The sequence below is a fragment of the Uloborus diversus genome, chromosome 6 (assembly GCF_026930045.1).
Source record: "Uloborus diversus isolate 005 chromosome 6, Udiv.v.3.1, whole genome shotgun sequence".
Classification (NCBI taxonomy): domain Eukaryota; kingdom Metazoa; phylum Arthropoda; class Arachnida; order Araneae; family Uloboridae; genus Uloborus; species Uloborus diversus.
Genome location: NC_072736.1, coordinates 112,851,541 through 112,871,707, shown reverse-complemented (window position 1 = coordinate 112,871,707; position 20,167 = coordinate 112,851,541). Strand labels below are relative to the sequence as shown.

The following is a 20,167-nucleotide window of genomic DNA, read 5'->3' as shown; positions in this document are numbered from 1 at the left end:
AGTTTTTTTTAGCAAGATTAGTGCATGTGAGGTAAAAATGAACTCAGAATTTCTTAGAATGTAGATCATGAATTGGAACTTTATCATCAACCCTCATATTTACTTTTCTTGAAACATCTATCTTCATAACTGTTTTCATATTTTAGGAATATATTTATGAATCAGTTTCATTCAAAAAAAAAAAAAAAAAAAACATTACTAAAGGTCAGCTGCTTAAATGAAATACAATCAAAAGAGAGGAATCAAAATCATAAAAGCACCAATTTGATCAACTGTCAATAAAACACTTAAGGGTCATTCCATGTCAAGTGATCCAAAGTTTTTTCCCTCACCTTTTTGTATTTCTTTGAAATTTGGCTCATCGATTGTACCCTTTGAGGTAATCAAAAGTCCAAATTTTTAGATTTTTATCTCTTTTATTTATGACACTTTGATTTTTCGAAAAACCCGCTTTTTTTCATGGATGCTTGAACATAAAATGGACGATAACTCAGCACCAAATACAGATAGAAAGATTTGGTAAAAAGCATTTTAAAGTACATTAGTTGCTGTTTAATTGGATATGCAACATGGTTAATTCCAAAAAAATTTTAATTTTTAAAAAATAAAATTTAAATTTTAAATTTATATTTCTCAGAAAAGGTATAATGAATTTTTTTAAAAAAATTCTCAAAAATTTGTGTGTATTTTATCTTTATTTGTGCAAAGTTTCAAGTTGGGATCTCAATGAGATCATATTTTTATGAATTTTTAAATAAAATTTGACTTGTGAAATAATAACATTTTTCAGATTCTAACCAGTTAAATATGGGGTTCTTTTACTGGGGATGGTCTAGTAAGTAGTAATTGATCATGACTATGCTTGAAATGAACTGACATGACTTTGTAGATTAGAACCCCTCCCCCCTCCGTCACACAACCACTTTTTATCGTTTTTTTTTTTTTTCAAAACTATATTTAGAAAAAAAGCCGGCACGTAAGAGTTATAACCTTAATAAACTGGGACACACGCTGCTAAACATCAGTAGTGACTAAAGCTTATAAATGGGGGGGGGGGGGTCATCAAAACTAAAAGTCAGAAAAACTGAAGAGAACCACTCATTTGCAGATTTTTTTTCTTTCGGACAGTGGGACGGTAGGGGGAGGGGGGGGGGGGGCAATCTGGAATGAAACATAACAACATGGAAGGTTATGCTCAAATTAGCAAAATTTGTTTGATCTATAACTGCTTTTAATGTATGTATAAATAGATCTCGCTGCATTGCTCTCGTTTACAAGTGAAATTAAAAGAAAACTAGCATTGAAGAAAAGAAAAAACAGCTGCACTCCAAATGTTATAGAAAGACAGTTACTTTTATGCTGACAGACATATGACCTGATACTTAGATTTATTTTCAGTTTAGTGTAAAAAGAATGAAACCACACGGGGGGGGGGGGGAAACACTCCTATTTTGCTGTGATCTTGGGGCAAACTATTTCTTTCCTCCATCCAAAATTGAAAGTTGGTGCAGGGGTAAGGAACGAAATGAATCATAACTTTCCTTATCAGATAGTGAAATAATCAAGTACACTTTGTGAAGTTCGGATTGAAAAAGAAACACTTGGTCTGAAAAAAAAAGCATCAGATGAAGCGTGATACTAGTATAGTGTTAATCGTATGTGTGAGTGAATGTGGGGGGGGGGGGGTAATGTACTTTGTCTTGCTTTAAAGAAGAACATTTACCAGCTTTTAATATGTTTTCTATTCATTTTGTTTTATTTTATTCATTTATTTATTTTTTACATTTTGAAAATAGTTTTGGAAAAAAATAATAAAAGTGGTGGCCCGGGGGGGGGGTCTTTTTCTTACTTTAAAGAAGAACATTTACCAATTTTTAATAAGTTTACTATTCAATTTGGTTTTTTATTCATTTATTTATTTTTTACATTTTAAAAATAGTTTTGAAAAAAAAATAATAATAAAAGTGGTGGCGCGGGGGGGGGGGGGGGGGGTGCTTGCCAATTTAGAAATTCACGTCAGCTCATTTCAAGCATAGTTATGATCAATTACTACTTACTAGACCATCCCCAGTGAGAGAACCCCATTTTTAACTAGTTAGAATCTGAAAAATGTCATTATTTCATAAGTCAAATTTTATTTAAAAATTCATAAAAATATGATCCCATTGAGATCCCAACTTGAAACTTTGCACAAATGAAGATAAAATACACAAAAATTTTTGAGAATTTTTAAAAAAAAAAATTCATTATACCTTTTTTGAGAAATTCAAATTTAAAATTTAAATTTCACTTTTTTAAAACTATAATTTTTTTGAAATTAGTCATGTTGCATATCCCATTAAACAGCAACTAATGTACTTTAAAATGCTTTTTACCAAATCTTTCTATCTATATTTGGTGCTGAGTTAACGTCCATTTTATGTTCAAGCATCCATGAAAAAAAGCGGGTTTTTCGAAAAATCAAAGTGTCATAAATAAAAAAATAATAGAGATAAAAATATAAAAATTTGGACTTTTGATTACTTCAAAGGGTACAATCGATGAGCCAAATTTCAAAGAAATACAAAAGGGTGAGGGAAAAAATTTCCCAAATTTTGGATCACTTGACATGGAATGACCCTTAAGTACATTTTGCTCTAAATATAGTTTATCAACAAGAATAGTGCATCTGCAGTAAAAATAAATATACAGTTTCTTAGGATGGGGGATCGTGAATTGACCCTCACATCATCTACCATCATATTTACTTTCCTCGAGTCATCTACTCTCATACTTATTTTTATATTTTAAAAACAAACTATTAATTTTGCTACAAACAACTTCAAGGTCTGCTGCTTAAATAATATAAAACCAAAAGAAAATAATCAAAACAGCAAAAGCTTTAATTTGATCAACTTTATGAATCCAACGCAAAGGCATTTTGCTGTAAATAAGGTTTTTCAACAAGAATAGTGCATCTGCTGAAAAAATAATATACAGTTTCTTAGGATGGGGATTATGAACTGGTCTTCATATCATCTAGTCTTATTTACTTTCCTCGATCCATCTACTCTAATAATTATTTTTAAACTTTAAGAATAAACTATTAATTTTTGAATAACTTAAAGGTCTGCTGCTTAAATGAAACACGACCAAAAGAAAATAATCAAAACCGTAAAAACACCAATTTGATCAACTTGATCAATCCAACACTGTATCACATTTTGCTGTAAATGTAGTTTCTCAACATCAATAAAGCCTCTGCAGTAAAAATAATATACAGTTTCTAAGGATGCGGATCGTGCTTTGGCCCTCAAATCATCTAACCTCATATTTGTTAGTTGAGTTACAATGAACACCTTTTTCTAAGCAAATGAAGTGAGAATATTACGAATGATAGATCATCCGTCACGTTTTGCAGTAGGCCGAACATTTTTATTAACGTTGTTTTTGTCGTTTATTGAATGGTTAACACCTAACAGAAGAACATTAACATTTCTTTTCATAAAAAAGCGTTTCAAAGGTAAAAAAACACTATTTTTTTTCACTAAAAAATGATAAACTAAAACGAAATATTGACCCTTTCAAGTAAAAGTTCTTGTTTTGGTGCTACAAATAAACTACAGTAAAACTCGCTAACAACGAGCGCGAATGGACCACGATATTTGCTCGTTCTAAAGGAGGGCTCGTAAAAAACGGGTTCGTGAAAAAAGTTATAGTTGTTTTTATATTTCTGTGTACTACCAAAGAAGTTGGTTATTTGCTTTGAACTGTCTTATTGTCTTTTTTTTTGCTGTTTTCGAAGAACGTGTAGCCCGAAAAACATCGTCATTTGCGTCCGTGGCTTCAAAATAGTTGACCATTTTCTGCACTTTAGAAGCCATTGAGTATGTGGAGGGTTGTTGGAGTATTCTCAGGATTTATGTCTCATTTATAACTTTCGGATAAATTTAAAATGTTTACGGAATTTTCCAAAAGCAGAACAATCTTTTCTGAGGTGGAAATCAGCAAAAATTTTATGCAACGCAAAAAAAAAAAAAAAAGCTCACTTTAAGCGGGGTTTGCTCGGTTTATGCGAGTTATGTTCTTGTAGACAAAACATTGAACCAACCAAATCTTTTTAATTTCCTCGCAAAATCCAAGTTTTTGGTGTATCAGGCTTCGTTATAAGCGAGTTGTTTGAAAGAAGATTTTGGAGCAATTATTAATTTGAATATTCCGTGTTCATAGTCGAGTGAAAACCACTGACAAGTTAAAAAAGAGAAAAAACACGATACTAAGGGAAAAAAACTTCTAAAAATATATATATAAAGATGCTTTCAAATACTTGAAAAATAATATTTCTACCTAAATCCACTGCGCTAACCTGGGAGCTACACTACAGTTAAAATTGATTTTATGTCTTCAAACCAACTTTTTAAAAGTTTTTTTTATAAAGTTTCAATTAATTGCAACACAGATTTCCTAATTGAACTTTTATTTACTTTTCACACTGCCGTTTCAGGGAAACACAGTCGACTTTTCACGTTGGTATCGGCAGCAGGCTAGTTGGAAGAACAAAAATATTGTTCCATCCTCCTTTTTGACTTAATTTCTTATTAAAATTGCGATCTTTTCGCTATGGGGAAATTAAAAGTTAGAAAAGTCAGATGTTGAATGGTAAAATTATTCCAAATTTTAGGAAAAAATTAAGACTTAACTTCGAGAAATATATTCCAAAAAAACAAAGCAATAAGGAAAAAGTTTGTTCAGAGAAAATAACTTCAAAAAGTTTATTTGTGAAAGACGTTTCCCATTAACGGCCAATCGAATGCTTTGAAAGCTCGATATTTTTTTTCTTTATAACGGAACTGAGAGGCTTTAGCCTTTTACAGACCTAGTGCGATCCCCCAATATGGCATCCAGTCTTTCGTATATCACCATTAAACTGCCGATGTCAGTGGCACAGATAATTTTGACGCCCAGTTTCCCACCAGATGGAGACACCTGGGTTCTTTTAGAAGCAAAACTGCACTAGGGATTAAATTTTGCCGAGGTTACTCGACGGCAAACGAATACCCAAGGGATCTTTTACACACCACATAAAAAGATATAACAATTTAGAATCTGAAATATTTGCAAAAAATAGGCTTTCTATGATCTCGTACCTATAATACTTATGGAATGTCAAACAGCTTTAATGTCAAAAACGTAACCCTGTAAGAAATAAATAATTCCAAAATTTTGAACACAGAGTATATATAATATATATTCATTCAAGCATGCAAAAACAGTGCCATGCAAAAAATAAATAAATAAAAGAAGTTGGTGAGGAAAAGGAGACACTGACCCTGAAACGTTAGTCATTGCCACTTTACGACACATCTACTAACTCCACTGATTTACGAAGACGAATTTTCATCATTCGTACAGAAATTCAACTATGGTAATTAAATATTTTCAGGTTATACTCTGTTATGGCAAAATACATAAACTATAAATAGTTTTGTAAAGTGTGCGCATGAATTCTCTTCTAACCCTTCTATATTTGAATATTTTCCAGGAATATAACTTTCACATCCGAAATACATCATTCAAAAATCGAAAGCAAACAATTCGAAAACTCATACTTACAGGTAGTGATGTGCTGGATCATTAAAAAGGTAGATCCGCGGATCCGGATCCGGATCATTAGTGTCAAGATCCACGGATACGGATCTCATTTTTTTTTTTACCCAATTCAACTATCCAAGTGTTAAATTTGTTACGGAAGGTATTCCCGTCAGAATAATGGCAGTTTCTTCAAAAAATGTCAACTGCGGCAAAAATATAATCAAGACTATGATTTACTCTTTAAAGAAATTTCGTCCGACCGACGAAATACAGAGCCGGGAACACCTTTACAAACAGTAAATAGAGAATTTAAAGGATGCCGAGGGAAAAAAAAGAAGAATAACAGAAACCCCAAATCAACAACAAAAACTAATATTAAATTAAAAAATAAAAAAACAAAACATGTCCCAGAGAGCCGACCTCATATTAAGATGAATTTCGCGGGTCAGAACACACATTTTTTAACAAATATGAACTGACAGCAGGTAAAAATTTTAAATCATTGAGCTTTTTCTCCTTATCTTCCGACTTTGAAATCGCTACTAATCACGCGTATAAAGGCTTGAAATTGCATTTAAAATTTACTTAACAAGATTATAGCTCCTACTGTATATAAGTTAGAAGTTTCAAATAAATATCAAACACAGAAAACTTCGTTCTTTCAATTAGGGCCAACATTTTTAACGTATAGGTAAATTTTTACTATTATAATTGTGAAAAACGTTAAATCGGTTTGTAATTAATATCTCCGGTAATTAAAGTTCTACAAAAACGAGGCCAATCTAAGAACACTTTTGCTCAAGTCACCTTTTGAACGAAAATTGAACTATCAAATTCGGTTCATCTGTTTAGGAGCTACGGTACCACAAAAAGACACTGATACACACTTTTAAAACTTATTTCCCCTACCTTTTTGCAACGGGGGGGGGGGGGTACAAATTGACTTCTGAAATGATATCTTATAATTTAAATAGGGAATAAAACCTAATTTAAACGGAATTTATGAGTCTTTTATTCAAATATTTAAAAATTTTTTGAATAGAAATGATCCGTTTAAGATCCGCCAAAAAAGTAACGGATACGGATACGGATACAGATCTTAATTTTTCCTCGGATATCCGCGGATACGAATACGGATACGGATATCCGGAACATCGCTACTTACAGGAAAAAGTACTTCAGTATAAATATTTGGCAGTGTTTAAGACTTTAAATCATAGAATAAGTTCCAAGCAGAGTCGCTTTTAGTTTCATATACACTTTAAGCAGTGGCGTAACCAAGGGGGATAGGTTTTTTTGGAGGGGGGATGCCCCCAATTAAATAAAATGGGGATAACCCCCAATTGATACCCCCAAAATTATAGGTATGAACACACATGCAAGGACCAAAAATTGCGCTTTTAAGGCTTTAATTTTGAAAAAATTCATATGACCCCCCCCCCCTTCCCTATGAAAACTTTCTTGCTACGCCACTGACTTTAACAGCATGTATAAACAACTTTCGCGTTTATTAACAAGATAAATTAGATTACAGGAAATCGGAAAAAAGTGAATAAATTATTTTTAGTTGAGAAATAAAATGTTAAAAGTTATTTCTGATTTCTTTCAAAAAAAATTCAATTAATGTGTAAGAATGCTAATTTAAAGTACTCCTCCCAAAGTCATGAAGTTAAACTGATGGTACAGCAACGAGAATTGGCACAAACAAAACGCGTTTGAGAATTCCGGAGCAATCACTTATTCGCCAGTTTCAAGTGAGAAATAGCCCACCCGGGGTTTGACCAAAATAGCAAAGCTATATTTCACGTAAATTAACCTATCTTTAATCATGAAGCTACTTTGCACTGTATTTTTAAGTTGATATCTTACTTACATTTTCTTTTTTTATGAGTAACGGTATCAAAAAATAAAACTGTATTTACACACACAAGCATCTAGCACACAATTATGAAATGTTAAGCTTTTCGCAGGAATTTTCAGATTAAGTACAATGAAACCCTTTTATAGTCATCCAAGTGCCTAGAGTATTTAACTATTTATGACACTAAAGTCAGTTCTTTTCGCACCACAAAGCACTATCTTCTGTCTCAAGACGAATTATCATATCAGAATAACATTAGCATGTTAAACTCGTACATTATCTCCATAGGAAGTAATACATCTATTTACAAGTATGTTTTGCTTCATTAATTCATGCTATTTCTAACAGAAAGATTGTAAATTTTTTAAACAAATCTTGTCACTGGTACCAAATGAATACTTTAGCAGGGAGTTTCATTAATTGTTGATCAAGTGTTGATTGTTTGAAGACCCTGCGAAACATATTTTTGTTCATAGCACAATAGGGTCTCATATTTTCAAAGTAAGTCAATTTTTTTTGACAATTGTTTAAAATAACGTTTAACACAGCTTATTTTTCAGTGAAATGACTGAAGTTCAATCTAATTAGGTAAAATAGCAGTTTAACTTAGGGCCCGACTATCCAATAGTGAGGCCCAAGGCCCACAACACTTTGGAGGCCCCTTCTGCATTCTATCACTTTAAGTCAACGTAAAATAATGTTAAAAACACGTTTAACATTTCTTTAAAAGAGGCCTTTTTATTTTTTCACAAAAATGCATGATTTTTTTAGTATTATGCCAAAGATTTTTTTTTGAAATGGGGCCCCAGGCCCAGGCGGCCAGTGCGTTAATCAGGGCCTGGTTTAACTCCCTGCCACATGGGGCAAGACGGCGAACTCGGCATCTATTGCAGAGAAAATTATACTGCCATGGTAGGATTTCCAGAGCACAGCGAGCAGCGTACTTTTTTCCCGTCATGCCCTCGATAATGCTTTTGTGTCGCATCTAAATGAACCAGTTACAGAACAAAATATTTCTCAGCTCCTTAGAATAATTGCGCACTGCTATGTTTTTTTTTAATCAGGTATTACGCATTAATTTTAATTAAGCATGCTAAATACTCCATTATTACAAATATATTTGTTTCATATTATCTTAAACGAAATCGAAACCTTGCCCTTGGAGTAAGATGATGAATCATTTCATTTTCAAAAAATGACTAAATTCGTTAGGAAATTTTAAAATCATTTTTATGTTAATTCCATAACTTTATAAAGATTCATCTCAAGGATTTCATGTAAAAAAGTATCAGTTAAAAAAATTTTTTACGCTCGTGAAAAATTAAAAAAATTTAAAGTTGTCATCTTGTTTTGTGTTCGCCAATAACGGTGGTTCTTATAAGTTAGTTTCCACTTTTGTAAATCGGCTCATACTCCTTACTATGTATATCCATTAGATTAGTTCAGAAGGAGTTCACAAAACTACCCAGAAAATACAGACTTTTTTTCCAAAGCAGAAACATTAAGATATAGCGGACACAGTACTGTAAGCTGTAGTTCCATCTTCAGAATTAGTTTAATGGAAGGACTAATATAGTTTGCATTTGATTTCAAATATCCGGAATAAGATAACAGTTAAGAAGGAAAATTCATTAATTAAAAAAAAAAATCAAAAACTAAACGGCGACATAGACGAGGCTAATATTTAGTTCGCAAAATTCTAAGTGTTCATAAATTTGAGATTCTTAAAAACTAACTTTCACTTTCGACTTTTATGTGCACATATTGTATAGGAGCCCATTTCTGCTCAAGGGCGATGGAACCCTCTTAAATGCTTGGGAGCATCCTTCAAATAAGATCTAAACTCCTCGCAAACTCCCTCCCCCACCCAGAAATTTCAATGGCGCAGTTTTCGTCATGGACCCCTCTCGTGAACACCCGCGCAAAATGAATTATATATTTTCAGTAAGTTACCGCCCCGCAGCCAGGGCTAAGGCAGAAATACATGAAAGACACCGCCAACTCAGTCATTCCAGCAGAGGACTGCAGTTTCGTGCTTATTAGCACTCTTCAGCCGGCTGAGGAATTGACTGATCTGAAGGTGGAAAACCTCTTAAGGAAGCCAAGAGTGCCAAACAAACTGGTAGCTAATATAGAATTAGTGCTGACCAGACAAGTGACCGAAGCAATTGCTTCGGTCACGAAACTGCAGTCCTCGGCTGGAACGACTGAGTTGGCGGTGTCTTTCATGAATTATATATATTTGCTTTGCAAATTCATTAAATAAAACAATAAAAAAGCATTCCTTGCAGTCACAATTTTTATAGGCCAAATTCATATATAGTATTTTGCACTCCCCCCTTATGAAGAAATCCTAACAACCTGCAAATGTTGCGATAAAGACCTTAAATTACTGGTGTGATTTTATTTTTCTTTTGCAAAGGTGGAAATTGGCATAGTTTATTGATTGAACATTTTATCTACGTTTTTTAAAATTGAATCAAAAATGGAAAGCTACTTGACCAAATATCGAAATATCGAGTATGTTGAAAATATGAACATGAAATAATACAAACAGTATGAAACCACTCGGAAAAAATAATCAATGACAAACGGGATAGCTAATGTATGACTAATAATGAACTTAGTGAACATCCAAGGTGAAAAATGAACCAGTTAGAAGAAACTGGATACACATTTCAAATTATGAATTCAAATAAAGAACTTTAACTCTACTTAAGAAGCTATTTATGCCGTTTGATAATCTTTGTATTAAATGCTTAAGATAGATTAGAAGTCCACCTAATTGGTGAGAACTGAGACACTACGAGCAACGAAAAAGAAAACAAGTATTTTGAATACGAAACATCTATCCAAACTTCCTGAATTAACTTTTTTAAATTCCAATTGGACAGCTCTTTTCAAAAACTAGAGAACATCAAAAGAACGTTTAATAGTTTCCATGGCATTACAAATACAATTACCGATTTATCGGTACCGAATAAACACAGTTATAGTAACTATTCATCATGAATTTGTCTTTTATTTTTCAAACATTTATTTTTATTTTTGAACTAGAGGTCGATGAAAGTTTACTATAATGACAGAAAAAATTCTAATGAAATCCAAAAAGAATTATTCTAAATCCATTTGTGCAAAAACAAAGTTCAAAAATATTCTTGATAACAGGCGATCTTTTCGTTATTGATTAAGTAAAGAGCATATATGTACTGCTTAAGTACATAAGAACTTTTTTGCTGATGAAATTGATTCACAAAACAAAGAAATGTTCAAAATAACTAGTATTCAGCAATTTGCTCTTAGGCACCTCAATTGATTACAGCTATATCTTATGCACATTGAGTCTCAATAAGAAACATAAAACTACAACTCCAAACAACTATAAATAATTTAAAAAGGATCCACTATTTAAAAGAACAGTTATAAAGACACCAGAAAGTTGTAAATATTCGATAAATACAGGTATATTTTTTCTGATACACAATATTTTTAGGTGTTTCTTACAATGAATAAGGTAGTAGTTAATTATAGACGCTGAAAAACACATAACCAACTTCCTTCATTCAAAAACTTGCAGGTATTTTCTCTAAAGCCCAAACTTTCATTTCTAGAAATATCTTAACTTCTACTTCTTGCAATACCTTAACTTCCTTTTCTAACAATATATCTTGATTTTAAAGTGTTCCTTTTCAAACAAAGAAAAACTAGACGAATGGACAGACACAAACACATTTTACACCACAAACATGCATCACACCATCAAAATGAAAATATACAAAAGCTTTTTTAGTGCATAGCATTAGGCTTTTGAATTTTAAGGCAATTTTACACAGTAAGCAACAGTTATGTTTAAAAATTAATTCCATTTCATACAGATTGAAATTTACACTGACAATTGACTTCAATGCAATTAGAAGCTGGTATCATGCAAACTTTAAACTCCTGTACCATCATACTGATATATGACAGGGCACGACGATAACCCAAGCAACAAATTATTCCCCAACCCACGCTCATCTCGATGAACTTGATGCTGCATTCAGAACGTTGTAAAAATGTGTCCATTTCCCTACATCAGTTCATCACAGCTGAAACTATAGCATAGGCTATATTATTTGGGGGCAGTAAGGAAATGTAGTCAAAATGGAGAATCTGCTTTGTATTTAGCTTCACATTTTAAACCAGTTGCTCAGCTTTGCTGGCCTTGTGCCTTTCAAAACTCTCTCAACGTTTTAAGTTTTTGTAAAAATTAGGGATGTAGACATAAGAAGTGTGTAAGGTTAGGCTTTCATGAAACAACAAGGTAATCATTTTCCAGGCTTATAATACATGGACTATTTTGGATGTTTCTGGCATTTGCTTAGCCTAAAATATCTCATGCTATCTCAGAGCATAATGGAATTCAATGGAAAACGCGGCCTAAAAGTTTTTTTTTTTTTTGTGACTCTTAATCCTTATTTAACCAGTGATATTGGACTTGACAAGAACTGCTTCTGACTGGATTATCCCCTTTGTTCTTGAGAAGATATCTTATAGCTGCTGAATTTTGAGGTACTAGATCCAATAGTTCGTAAAAGATTTCTTCTTTTCGGTTGAAAAGATCTAAATGTTAATAAATTTCTACAGCTTCTTTGTAGAGATGTAAAAGTAAAAGTGTCAAGGGAAAGCTACCAGTAACATCCCTGATGAATTATGGCCTATTTAAGACTGGAAAATAATATTGTAGGGAAACATATGTCTTTAAAAGTAAAGCACATATAAAATCATGTTCCAAATCCAAAGTTAAAGCAAGCTATTTCACCAATCAGAAAGGGAAGTGCGAAAAGTGGAAAGAGAGAAAGAGAGGGAAATTGAGAGAGAGAGAGAGAGGAAGATATATAGATAAGAGATAGAAACACAGACACACAAGGAGACTCTAAAGGTAAGGAGGGTGAAGTAGATAAATTTTCATAAAAAAGGATGTAAAAAGCCGTAAAAGATGCATTTACAGAAACCTATTTTTACTGGTGAGGATTGATGAAATTGAATGCTTTAAAACTTGCTTCAATCTTAGTTTAATTACATTAGATATTAATGTACATAGCAAGAAAGACTATAGGAATAATTATACCTAGAAAAATCAAAGGGGCTTTTTACCCCCCCCCCCCCCCACCCCAATATAAGTAAATAGTTCGATAATAATAAGAAGTAAATAGTTTGTTTAGACCTTTCAAAAGTGTATATAACCAAATGTTTTAATGACTAATAATTTTGTTTTCTTTTTTTGAAGGGGAAAGTAAGAAAGTTTTGAAATAAAACAAACATAACATCAATAGCACCTTTATTTCTACTTGGACTCAAGTCAACAAGATGTATGGCTCGTTTCACAGCATGTACAAAACAGCGATTAATTGCAAAGTAAATGGTCATTTTTAAGCTTGCAAGTAAAAACGTAAAAGGGGTGAATGGCCTCTTATTCTTTATATCATTACCTGTTAATATTTCCTGTTAATGCTGAAGTTAGTTTGATGTATGCTAGAACAAAATCAATGTCATAATAATGTCTGTTCTGCTGTGTAGTTTTCCAAAGAACTTTTTACCCCCTTTTTATGTGACTAAAAGAATTATCCTGTTTTAAAATTACTAATAAAAGATATGTTGAGTAGATTCTAAGTAACTGACTGTTAAATAAATCAACAAAGCAATTTTCAAATTTATCGTGTTCACATGCTCACTTATTAGTAATTTAAGTCTAGCACAATCTAATATCTTACTTCAGCACATTTTACTTCTTCACACAATACAACCTTTCGATATTAGACCCCCCATACCCCCCCTCCCTCTAATTACATCAGTGTGGCACAGGACAACAAATCATTTTACTGACAGGTCATTTTATTGACTGTTATGCTTTGCGGGAAAATGCATTTCATTTAGAAAGAATTTTGATTAACTGGATTGATTACAAGACGATTACATCAGCTTGTATGTTTTGATGAAAGAAAATTTTTGACAAACTAGTTCATCAACAAGAATTATCTCTAATTGATGTCACAGTCAATATGAGGAATTGCGTTTTGGTATTAATTCTGTATCAACTAGTATGAATAAAAAATTCTTTTTGTAGCATTTTTGTTATTATTATTATTATTATTATTATTTTGTTATTAAACATTTATTAATATATCTAGTATACAAGTGCCAGGCTTTTTCCCACTAAGCCATTAGCCTATTGTCTTGCTTCTCAATACTTAATGGACAATGAATTGAAAGTGGTTAGAGCAAAGCATACCTCAGATCATAACTTGTCCAGAGACAATGTACAAATAGTAGTCATATTTTTCAACATATGCTATTCTTTTTAAGTTCCAATGAAAAACTACATTTTTGTAATAGACATTTGAAGACAAAATCTATTCATTGAAAAATTATAGTATGTTATAACCATTTCAATAATAAGAAAAATAACGAATAGTTTAAAAAATAATTAAAAATAAATTGTACATGAATTTTATAATTAATTAAACAGAAGTGGATTATAGCAAAGCGAATATTATTCTATTGGATGGCAAAATTTAGTTGATTATTTTTTTTAAGGAAACAAGCAAAAAATTGATTTTTAAATTAACTGTGTCATCAAAATGATTTGTTGGTAAATGATTACTTGTCAAACTAACGACCTCCCTCCCTCACACGAAAATGCCTCAGCTGAACAACACATTTAAAAATCACATCAAATCCGATTTCGGTCGTGCCCTGAAATATGTATAATTCTTCGATCTTTGTCACCAAAAAAAGCCAGTGCATGCTTACACAATATATGACACCGATAACGAAGCGAAACTTTAGCATTTTACTTATTTTTTTTCACACCGAAAGACAAGCGTTTTAATGCATTTATTTAAGGTTTGCCCGTGGCAACAACACTTTGTTTAATGTGCACGACGGACACAGCAACAGATACAACGTTTCAACTTGCCTGAACAGCAGCATTAGTCCTTGAAAGAAATTTCTGAAGTTACTGTGGCGATTTATGGCCGTTTCAGGGTTCAGTTCGATATTACCAAACACCTGCAGAGGCGTGCAGAGGAATATGCTATTTATTATTGACACATTTGGCACAAATGCCCTAAATCAGGGGATCTCAAACTTTTCAATAATACAGACTCTAAATATTATAATGCTGATGTCTTTGAAAATATAAGTAATTTACAAGAAAAACAGTCACACAGAGAAACAAAATTTTGGACACAAAATATTGAACTTAGTTATATAAGGAAAAAAGTCCACTTAAATTTCAGTTTTTGTAGTGCTTAAATATGTCTTTTGGTACAAAATGAGAGTTGTTTCTATATTCAAGAGCAAAAAAAAAAAAAAAAAAAACTTTGATCATTTTATCTTAAAAACTGATTTTACAGTCAAAAGAAAAGGCCAATTAAAATAATCATTTGTTTATTAATCGACTATTAAAAAGTGAACAGCTTCAAAAAACATAAAATTTATTAAATTTCTAAATGCAGTGGAAGGTCTGAATTAAAATCAGTTTGAGATACCCTGTCCTAAAAATTGCTATCTACTAATATTCATATACTATGATCATGAAAAACCTAAAGTTAGTGACTAAAAATAAAATGGAATAAGAGAGTAAAAAAGAGAAAAAAGGTAACAATAAAAAACAGGAAATGCTGACTGATTTGTACATTATCTACACTAAAGGGAGAAGAAATCTGAAAGTTTTTTCTGTAGTGTCAGAAAATGCAATGAAAAGCACTAAATCTACAGCTATGGCTAGGAGTTAAAACTTCCTTTTCCACTAAAACAAGGTGCGGTAAACAGGCAGAAACAGGCTGCTAGGAAATAAGAGAAATGTTGAAAAAACTACTACAATCTGTATTTTGCCATCATGAGTGTAAAACTTTGCTTCATTAAGAATAGTTACATTTTTCAGCTTTCAAAGTGCCATGTGAAGAAGTTTGACATCATATTGTTGGGTAAATCAAAAGAAATTGATAAAATATATAAATTGCTTAAAATGAAGACAAAAAGGAAGAAAGCCTAATATAAGTAAAGATATGTAGATAAAATAAGATAAAAATTTGCAAACTAATAAAAAGAGAAATTATAAAAATAAATAAATAAAACACTCAAACAGTATATTGTTTTTGCAGTTAATAAACAATAATGAAAGAAACAACCTTATTAATAAGAGCAAAAAAAAAAACTTGTTTTTGCAGAGGGCAATTTTAAAATTCATATCTTCATAAAGCAGAAAATTTAACATTTTCTGCAAGTTTTTTTTTTACTGCTTGTACGAAGATTTTTCAGCAATGGCACTGGCAATTTTAACCAGATTTCTTGTACAGATATTGGGAGTGATGATAATAATGAAGAAGTATCATAATTCAAGCAATTTTTCAAATGATTGGCATAATTTCCTTTGGTGTATGTTGTCACGTTTTGGTGTCCTAATCTTAAGAAAGACATTAACTTGCTGCAAAGTGTTGAAAAGAGGGCTACAAGGTTAGTTAGTGAACTTTCATATTCAGATAATAGCTCTAGGATTGTAAAGATCATTATGTATTGCCTTGAGCAAAGGGAAGCCAGAAGGGACAGGGTTAAGCTGTTTAGTTTTTATTAAAATAGAAGATACTAATTGGATACATTTTTGCACATAAGGCAGATGCAGAAGTCCTTATTTTCTGTTATTGAATTTCCAGAATAATTTTGAAACTATGAAAAATTGCTATTTCAGTGAGGTTGCAGGTACTTGGAATTGTTTTCTGAATACAACAGTTACATGTATCAAGGTGAACCATTTGGAAAAATATCAATCAAAATCATTCATTTGTACTCAACTGCTGGTATGATATTCTCAGACTCTTAAGTGCTGAATACATTATATAGTTGTGAAAAAAAAAATTCAAGAGTTTAGGTACTAAGAGCTACACATGGTGATGAATTTTTAAGGCAATTTAAGTGCACCAGTGCAAATATAATCATTAATTAGCAACATCTTTATGCATTTAAAAGTAACTTGTCCATTCCTCTTTTATTTTATGATACTTACCAAAAGCAATAATTAATGGTAGAGGGAAAATTCACATTGAAAAAAGCAGAGTTATTCAGAAACAAAAGAATCATGGCAGTGATGAAAGCTGAAAATAAATAATGCTCAGCCAGGAACAAGGTTTGAAAAGACTAAATTATACAGATGGCAAAATACGAGACTGTATTGATTGTAATACCATTAAACTCACCTAAATAACAGTATAAGTGATTGAACGAAGGTTTGGAAGTTGTTGTGGCGATTGATTTCTGTGTCAGGGTCAAGTTGGATATTGCCGAACACCTGAGAGATTTTCGAAGAATGAAGGGATAATTTAAACCCAAAATGTTTGAGAAACAAACACTAGACTGAAAAGTGAAGAGTGGTCAGCTAGAATAAGCGCCAGAATAGAAAAAAAAAATCTCTGCGGAAACTCTAATCTTAAACTTTTTTTAAAAAATACGAAAAAAAAAATTATCTGACATTTTTTATTCTAAACAACAGTTGCTATTACTAAAATAGAATAATAATAAAAAAAAAAACCCTAAACTTAAAAAAAAAGAATTAAAAATCTAAAGTTTTTGCTTGAAACAATATAAAACGACTATAACTTAAACAAGCAAACATTGTTATTGCTGCAAGTTGTCCAATAAATACAGCAAACATTTTTTTTCAAGGCTACAGTACAGCCCTTCATCAATAAAACTATAAGCTCTGAACAACTGCGGAAAAAAGTTTTTTACACTCATTCAAAACTTAATAATTTTCTACTGAGTATTGGGTACTGATGAAAAGTACCCAAATTTGTAATAAATTACTGTATTTACTTGACTTCTTGTATACTTTAGGAACATAGACTGCTTGTTTTAGACGAATTTTGAAGTTGTTTCTCATATAAAGAAACTAGTTCTGCAATAATAAAGTTTGTATTGATTCAAGTTTGTGAAGATTTTTAGTTTGTATTGAACTTAAGGAGAAGAAAAGCAAAGAAAAAAATCAACTAATTTTTGTTACTACAGTATAACCTCAATTAACGATTGTTGATGCACTGGAAAAAGTTATCGTTAAATCAAGAATAACGTGAAATCGAAGAGCAATTCTGCAACATTCAATACAGTTAAATTTGGGTCATTGAAATGTATCATTAAATAGAGGAAATCGTGAAATCGGTTATCGTCAAATCGAATATCGGATATCGTCAAATCGAATTTATACTGTATATTCTCCTTTTTTCAATGCAAAATATGCTTTGAAATGAAGCCTCTAAAAATATTAATCAACGAAAATCAAACTAAAACTAAACATTAACTACTTAAAACAGTTTATTAACAAACGAAACATAAATGTTTCCATTTTAAAAAAATCTGGCAATTAAGAAAATATATTAAAGATGCTTACATTTAATTAATATACTGCTTCTAAATGTTATACTGATAAATTTAAAAACAAGAAATAAATAAAATAAGTTATATATCAAAAAAGTTTTCGTCTTTCTTTAAAAATCAATCCAAGAAATTAAACTTGAAGATAAAGCTTATTATATTAGAGTGTCAACAAAAATTTGATTTCATCTTTTAGAAAATAAAATGATTAAAATATGCATGTTCATTTCAGTATAAGCAATTTAGTATCAAGTAAAGCACGATTTCTAATATCGGTGCACTTTTCATTTTTTGTAAACAAAAACATGTTTTTCTAAGTATGGATTTTCGAATCTTTACTTTAAGAAAAGAAATAAAAAAGGGGACAATAAAAACTACAGAAAATAACTTTTAATAAAATATTATTACCACAACATTACAAAAGTAAACTTTAATAACATATAAAAGGTTTTCATCATCACCAATTAGGAAGGGAAATATTTTACACAATACTTTTTAGAAATATTTCAGCAGTGAGTTATTATTTAAACCCTTCAATGCTATTAAATCTTTCAAATCTGTAATCCAAAAAACAAAAATATTCCCTTTCAAAGTATAAAACAATATATTTAATTAAATAATGAATTCAAAAATGATTTAAGTTTTATAAATGTACTTTTTACTTTGGTTTGAACATCATAAACACAAGGACTTAATAAAATAATTATTTTATGGTGACAATAGTAAGAGAATAATTCACCAAAAAAAAAAAAGAAAACACAAAACTTTAACGTCTAATGTAAACACCGACTAAACTTTTGTACAGACTAGCAAGGATTATATGCAAATTTGAAAGATTTAACTGCATATGTGAAAAAGCACTTTAATTCAAAAAAAAAATAATAATAATAACAAGCACAGTAATATCAAAATGAATTTTTGAGTATTTTGAAAATTAAAAAAAATTGAACAAGTTCTTTTAAATTCGCAGAGTTCAAATACATAAAAAAAGGATAAAATTAAAAGAAAAAAAAAGTAAATCATTAAGAAACTGAAACTATCTAAAACCTCAGTACAGTTTTAATAATAAAACTGTTAGCATAATTTACTTATCATGAAAAAAAAAAGATTGTAAAAAGTTATTAAGAAATATTTAAGTATTTAAAACCATCAAAAGAATCTATACCAAAGCCTTAGATAAATAGAAATCAGTGGACATCATTGTTCAATTCATACAAAAGTTAAAAATTTTGAATCAAAAATAATAAATTTCAATTAAGAAGCAATGTAACTTCAAAATATTTCCTGAATCCTAGCCAGCATGTTTAAATTCATGTACTTGCTAATAGTTGACAAGTCTCAAAAGCAATAATGCTTAATTATTTGGAAGCATTTAATTAAAGAAATATACTGCTCTCTCTAGTGCATTATTTAAAATTTATTTATTATTATAATTATTATTAATTGTTTAAAAAACAGAAACAATGAAAATTATTAAATTACAAACTTTTTGGGATACAGGTTTAACTCTTTTAATACAATTCACTGCCTCTAGTTTTACAGTGAAAGAAAAAAAAAAACTTTCACAAACGAACAAGCAGTAAAAACGTATTTGAATCTTTTTCTAAGCAGTTTTTTATATTAATAAATTCATTCAAATTCAAAACCTAATTGAATAATTAAAACTATCCAAAAACAAAATGTTTAATTAAAAATTAAACTTATTACTAATCCCTTTTTAAATTTATGCATTGAAAAAAACGAAAAACATCCCATAAATTCTATTTACTTCAATTTCTTGGCCTTATAAATTCTAATCAAAATTTGAGGTTTTTATTTAAATAACTATATAAAAACACTACATATAAACATTCACAATGTTAGTTTTCAAGAAAGTTAAGAAAACCTGCATTTACCTGCATTCCGATGATGGCGTAGATGAAAAACAACATGGCGATGAGGAGGCATACATAAGGTAAGGCCTACAGAACAAAAGTGGAAACTTAAAGAACTTAAATGAACAAATGCATAATGCAAAATACATTATTTGCCAAAATGCTGCCATAATACAATTCTAACATTTTTAAGCCGCAAATTATTTACGCAGAAAACATTCTAAAAAGACCAAGTTTTAATTCAGGGCTCTTCATGTCTTTAAAATTAACAAAAACTTGCAAAATATTTAATACACATTAAAAAAACATGGGCAGAGATTATCTCCTAATTTGTAAAATGCACACAAACTTGCATTTGTTTTCTCATTAAATTCAATTCAAAAGAAAATATTTTCCTTTGTATAAAAAATATACCTTTACTTTTTTTCCTTGATGAGGTCGTAAAGAAGGAAAA

At 30.7% G+C, this 20,167-nt stretch overlaps 1 protein-coding gene across 1 annotated transcript in view; it reads right to left on the bottom strand.

Annotated features, from left to right (window-relative positions):
* Positions 1-20,167, bottom strand: part of LOC129224927 (voltage-dependent calcium channel type A subunit alpha-1-like) — a 194,952-nt gene that overhangs the window by 42,479 nt on the left and 132,306 nt on the right. The window contains exons 34-35 of the mRNA XM_054859474.1: positions 19,735-19,800; positions 16,669-16,760 (exon numbers count right to left, since the gene is read on the bottom strand). Coding sequence (XP_054715449.1) covers positions 16,669-16,760; positions 19,735-19,800 — 158 coding nt within the window. The remainder of the gene's footprint in view (positions 1-16,668; positions 16,761-19,734; positions 19,801-20,167) is intronic.